This window comes from Ursus maritimus (assembly GCF_017311325.1).
Source record: "Ursus maritimus isolate PB19 chromosome X unlocalized genomic scaffold, ASM1731132v1 scaffold_X1, whole genome shotgun sequence".
Lineage (NCBI taxonomy): Eukaryota > Metazoa > Chordata > Mammalia > Carnivora > Ursidae > Ursus > Ursus maritimus.
Genome location: NW_024423319.1, coordinates 38086020 through 38092469, shown reverse-complemented (window position 1 = coordinate 38092469; position 6450 = coordinate 38086020). Strand labels below are relative to the sequence as shown.

At 50.2% G+C, this 6450-nt stretch overlaps 1 protein-coding gene across 1 annotated transcript in view; it reads left to right on the top strand.

Moving 5' to 3' along the window:
- The window catches only part of RTL9 (retrotransposon Gag like 9), a 7840-nt gene extending 4186 nt beyond the window's left edge, over positions 1-3654 (top strand). The window contains 2 exon segments of the mRNA XM_040627335.1: positions 4-2024; positions 2558-3654. Coding sequence (XP_040483269.1) covers positions 4-2024; positions 2558-2674 — 2138 coding nt within the window. The 3' untranslated portion in view covers positions 2675-3654.
- The last annotated feature ends 2796 nt before the right edge of the window (positions 3655-6450 follow it).

Here is a 6450-nt window from a genome sequence, read left to right as displayed (position 1 = left end):
CAGCAATGTCCACACCACTAATGAGAGCCCCGGCCTCTGGAGACATGTCCACACCGCAAATGACAGCTGCAGCTTCTGGAGCTCTGTCCATGCCTCTCATGGGAGCCTCAGGCCCTGGAGAAATGCCCACAGCGTTAATGAGAGCCACAGCCTCTGGAAGGATGCCCAGTCAGCCAATGGGCACCCAAGACTCTGGAGGGATGTCCATGTCGTTCATGAGATCCATGACCTCTGGAGGCATGTCCCCATTGCACATGCAAAACCCAGCCTCTGAAATGATGGCCACCCCAAAAATGAGAGCCCCAACCTCCGGGGTGCTGTCCGCACCACTGATGAGAGCCCCAGACCCCGGAGAGATGTCTGCACTGCTCACAAGAGCTTCATGCTCTGGAGAGATGTCCCCACCACTCATGAGACCCCCCGTTGCTGGAGAGATGGCCACATCTCTGAGAGTCCCAGCTTATGGGCCAATGTCTACTCCACAAATGGCAGCTCCAGCCCCTGGAATGATGCCCATGCCACAAATGAGGGCTCCAGTCCCTGGGGCTGTGTCCACACCACTAATGAGATGCATGGCCTCCGAGGCGATGCCCATGCCTCGAATGCCAGCCATGGCCCCTGCAGGGGTGTCCCTGCCACTGATGAGAACCCCAGCCTCTGGAGCAACGTCCGTACCGCAGATGATGCCCGCAGCTTCTGGAGAGATGTGCACACTCTCAATGCGAGCTCCAGCCTCTGGAGTGATGTCTCCGCCACTAGTAAGAGCCCCAGTCTCCGGAGTCATGTCCACACCACTACGGAGACCATCAGCCTCTGAAGTTGTATCCACAGAGATATTGAGAGGTCCAGCCTCTGCAAAGATGTCCACTGCACAAATGACAGCCGTGGCCTCCGGAGGGATGTCCAAGCCATTAACGAGAGCCACAGCCCCTGGAACAATGCCCATGCCATTGATGTCAGCCATGACTTCTGGAGACATGTCTGTGCCGCTAATGAAAAGCATGGCCTCTGGGACAGTGTTCACACTGCAAACTAGAGTCACGAGTTCTGGATCTATGTCCTTGCCACAAACAACATACGCAACTTCCGGAGGGATGCCTGCGCCACCAATGAGAGCCTCAGCTTCTGGAATGATGTCCACGCCACTTCTGAGAGCCACTGCCCCCAGAGGGATGTCCGTGCCACCAGTGAGGCGTCCAGTCCCGGGAGCCATGTCCACCCCACAGATGGCAGCCACAGCCTCCGGAATGATGTCCACTCTGGAAATCAATGCCACAGACTCTGGAGAAACATCTGCCTCTCACATTAATGTCACGGTGTCTGGATCAAAGTCCACACCACGCATGACTGCCACAACCGCTGAGACAAGGAAGCCACCCCCACAGGAAGTCCCATCCTTTGGCATGCTGACCCCAGCACTCTGTTACCTCTTAGAAGAGCAGGAAGCAGCCCGGGGCGCATGCTCTGTGGAGGAGGAGATGGAGGTCGATGAGGAGAAGCAAATGAAGGGCTTTTTGAACGACTCAGAGAAAATGGCATTTCTGGTGTCTCTTCATCTGGGGGCAGCAGAGAGGTGGTCCATCTTGCAGATGGAGGTAGGCCACCCCCTCTCAGAAGAAACCAAATCTTTCCTGAGCAGGTCACAGGGCTTATACGACTCACTGTCCGAGATAGACATCCTCAGCGCTGTTCTTTGCCATCCCAAGCAGGGCCAGAAGTCAGTCAGGCAGTACGCCACCGACTTCCTGCTGCTGGCCCGACATTTGTCTTGGTCCGATGCCATTCTACGGACCAGGTTTCTGGAAGGACTCTCGGAAGCCGTTACCACCAAAATGGGCCGGATCTTTCTGAAGGTGGCCGGCAGCCTAAAGGAGCTGATAGACAGGTCTCTCTATACGGAGTGCCAGCTGGCTGAAGAGAAGGATTCCCCGGGCAGCTCCGGCCAGGTTCTGCTGTCAGCCTGTAAGCGGAATAATGAGGAGGCAATGGAGAACGAACTGAACTCTTATCAGCAGACCGAGGAGGTAATGATGGGGAAATACACTCGAGGGGAGTGGTGGGGAGTGATAGGGAATGTCCCTGCTCCTTTGAGTAGAATAAGGAAGAGGCTAGGGGGAGGCATGGGGTTTCTAGCCCATAACCCCCAACCTGGAGTTCATCAGTGGACTGGCTGTGTAGTTATTAGGGGTGTATTAACCACTTTGAAGCAATGTCCCGGCCCAAGTTCCTTGAGGGGGGAGGGGGGCTGGGATGGCTAAAGGTCTAAGCCTTCTGATTATGAGGGAACCAGCTGGGGCCCAACTCTCCAACTATCCTAGGGGAGGGTTCATCTTTGGGGAGCTGAGTCCTACCTACAGGCACATGTGTTGTGGATCCAGGTCACTAGGGAATTTGGTCAGCCTAGTCCTGGATCGCACATTATGTGCATGCGGTACATTAGCCAAGTTTCTTGAACTGCTAAGTTACTGACATTATCCAGGCAGAAACCCCCTTATCATAGTAAGTGTGGCTCTTACCTCTGCTGGTTTTTTTGTTTGTTTGTTTTTCTCACTCCCAGCACCAGCATGTTCCCAAACGCTGTTACTACCTGAAAGAGCATGGAGACCCTCAAGAGGGTCTGCATGACCACCTTCGACAGAGCACAGGCCATCACAAGGCCCCCACCAACAAGTAATGCTTTCTGGAATCTTCTGTGATGTCTGACTCCGCTGCTAACTTGAGGACTTGTTCCTGGACCCATTCCATTCAATTACATCATAAACCTTGTGGCCTTCTCCCTTCAGCTTCTCCCTTCAGGCACAATCCCCCACCCCCTCATAATTCCCAGTTGGCTGACTTGACCTTCTCTTTTACCCCACACGCCTATAACCTGCCCTGACAATCAGAAGTGTGGACTTCAAGAGTGTTTGGTGTATGAGGTTCTGAACTCCTATTGCCGTCGAGACCAGTCCTAGTTGCTGGTCCAGGGAAAAGTCTAGGCAGGAGAAACCATGTCCTACCTCAAAAACACCTTAGAGTGTCTTGCCACATGTCATCAGGCAAACTTGAGGAAGCCCTGGTCCCATTTCACCTGGCAGGGGAGCCTATAAGAAGAGCGATGCCCACTCCTAAAACCACCCTTTTCATATGCCCCAACTCATAGCACCTAAAATGGGTCTCCAGGGCCCTTGCCCTGTTTATAGTCTCCATCCTGAACCATTCGTTTTGACCCACAATAGTAATCATACTAGTGGTTAACGTTTATTGATTATGTATTACGTGACAGGTACTGGGCTAGTTGATAAGCACCATCTCACTACACTCTTATCATAACCCAACTTGTTCTTGTGTTGTCAACTTCTGACTTCTTGATCTTTTGTCTATGGCCCTTGTTAATTTCCTCGGTGTCAAATTGCTAGCTCCGATCTCTTGGTGGCTCCCTCAGTGATTAAGTGCCCCCGCCCCCCTTGGCTATTGTGCTTTGTGACCAGCACTCTTGATAAAGGTCTTGGTCCTTAAACAGGCATAGATAGTTAGAACATGCTATGAGCAGTGTTTGCCTTCAGGTGGTGGGATTGTGGGTGTTCTTAGTTTCTTCTTTCTACTTCTCTGTACTTTCCAGATTCTCTGCAGTAAGCATGTATTACATTTGTAATCATAAAAGTCAATAAAGTTCATTTATGAAAAAAAAAGAATAAACTGTGGCTGACAGAATTTGATTTATGGAGTCCTTCATTCAATCAATATTGATTATCTACCATGTGTCAGCCACTGTTTTAGGGACAGACAGATAAAAACCACCACAGAATGAAAACTCCAAAAACCACGACAGAATGAAAACTCCTTTCCATTGGAAGGGGCAATGAGCAAGAAAGACCTAAGTAAGATAGACTGAAATCGTGGTAAAGTCTATGAAGATAAGAAATCAGGATAATGGGGAATCTGATCCTAACAGGGCCAATTTATTTATTTAATAACAGTCCACGTAATTGGGTTACTCAAAGATCTTTTAAAAACAGTAGGAGCAGCGTGATGAGAAACATATTTTAGAAAGCGAACTTGGCAACAGTTTGGAGGCAGGATAGGGGAAGGGGTCAGAGAGCAGTTCTGAGCCCCCTGCTATAATAGTACAGGTGACTGACTGGCCAGCTGACTCAGTCGAGGGCTGGGGCAGTGGGGACGGAAAGAGAGGACAGGCACCAAACACTCTCTGAGGACTCACGTCTGCTGCTCCATTACCCTAAACACTGGGTCTGATTCCAGGAAGAGGAAAACGATTCTCAGAAAAAACAGAGATTGGCAGACAAATTAGCAGCTCCCTGGTAATATAGATAAGAATCTGGGTCTACAGTCTGGTGTGGATGTATCAATCACCAGTGCTGTTGCCTCGGGGAAAAAAAGAGGGGACAATAAGTTGGGAAACCCAAATTCGAGGAGGGGGGAGGCAGTGGGCCTCGGGGGAACCAGCTCTCCCTTCTTCTCTGGCCCCGTTGGCTCACAGCTCTTAGCTCAGCAAAGCACAGTCGAGCTTGCTCTCTACTGAAACAGAAATGGATGTACCAAGTCATGATTGGTGTCTGGAAAATGTATATAGGAAAGAAAATGTCTTAAAATCGAAACTTTTTTTTCTTTTTTGAGAGGGAGAGAGAAGGAGGGGAGGGGCAGAGGGAGAAGGAGAGAAAGAATCTGAAGCAGGCTCCACGCCCAGCATGGAGCAGGACACAGGGCTCGATCTCACGACCCTGAGATCATGACCTGAGCCAAAATCAAGAGGCATCCGCTGAACCAACTGAGCCACCCAGGCACCCCTAAATTGATTTTCTTATAGCCATGATCATGGAGAACAATAGCAATTCTTTTTTAAAGAACATCTTATCATTGAAGTATAGTTGACATACAGTGTTATATTAGTTTTAGGTGTTCGCCATAATGATTCAACAATTCTGTACATGACTCGGTGCTCATCACAATGCGTGGACTCACCATTACAATGTTATTATGATATTATTGACTACAGTCCCTAGGCCGTACTTTTCATCCCTGTGACTTGTGTATTTTCTAACTGGAAGTTTGTACCTATTAACCCCCTGATTCTTTTCTTTATTTTCCTCCCCATGTTTCTTCCCTTTGCTTTTGCCTCTCCTTTTCTTTACATGAATGTCACCAGAGATAAATGGAACAAAAGAAGCCCAATCAGACCCTGCCAGAGCTCAATCCCTGCTCCTCTACCCATCCCAAAGGTTATATTTAGAAATGTTTCAAGAGCCACTCAACCTCTACATAGAACTGGGCTATCGTATGCCCAAGTACTTGAGACAGTTTTGTCTGCTGTAAAATAGTGTTTCAAGTTTCTCCAGGCCTCTCTGGCCTGTGGGTAAAAATAAGGTCCCATAAACAGTAAAACTCAGATGGCACTGGCCCCTGTCCCCACCTCTGTGTTACATGACTTCAAGCCCTTGAAGATTTCCTCCAGGGGTCTGTGGAAGACCCTGGAAGCTTCCCATTGCCACATGAGGATGGCCCCTCTGCACCAGCTGCTGGTGGGTGCCTCTGGCTGTGGGAACACAGAGGCTCCGGCTAGGGTGGGGCATGGACTGGGGCTGCCCTCCCTTCAGGCAGCTTTGGCCGAAATCACTGAGGGTGATCACAGGGGTGGGGAATGGGTCGTGAGTTGTATGGTGGAAATTCCCCTCCCCCTTCTGTGCCACGCTCTGCCACTTTGTCACCTGGACACCAGAGCATTGCTTTTATCCCATATCCCAGTGAGGCCCATGGGAGAAGAGTGCCTTCAGCTGCTTCCTGTGACAACCTCTCCCTGGCCACACACCACCGCCCCCCTGCCCTTGCCCCAGCTCAGTGTTGGCGTACCAAAGCCACCAAGTTCTCGAACCAGACCCAACCTCCAGCTCCTATCACCACGTCTCCATCCGTGCCCCTTGAGGCACTGTTAAGTCCACAGGTCTCTTCAAAACCACTAGTCTCTGTGTGAACAGAGGCCAGGAACTCTGAGAGCCAATGTCACCCTGTCCTGTTCTTCTATCTTCCTGACATTCTGTCATCCACGAGTTGGTCTCTGTCACTGCTCCTCAGGGACCAAGAGTATATAAAGCCTCTCTTAAAGACCACTTTCTCCAGGCAAGTATAGACTTGGGCTGCCACTGAGGGACCGATGTTTCAGTTTCTGCACATTCAAGTCTCACTTTGGGCTCAGACAAGATCCCGTTGCACTCGACTGGTTTGGTCAGCTCAAATACAGGACCTCTTCCTCTCAACCTCATTCTCCAACCAGAATAATAACAGATAAACTAACTTACCCGCCCTCAGAGCTATAGAGGGATTTTTTTTGGTTGTTGTTCTCTTTATGGATCATGCGCTTCCCTCCTTCTCACCTTGTCGGAAAGCTCTGTGCATCTTGAACACCTGTAGGGCGAGGGAGGCAGGTGGCTTGATCCCCTTGTGATCTAATGGAGG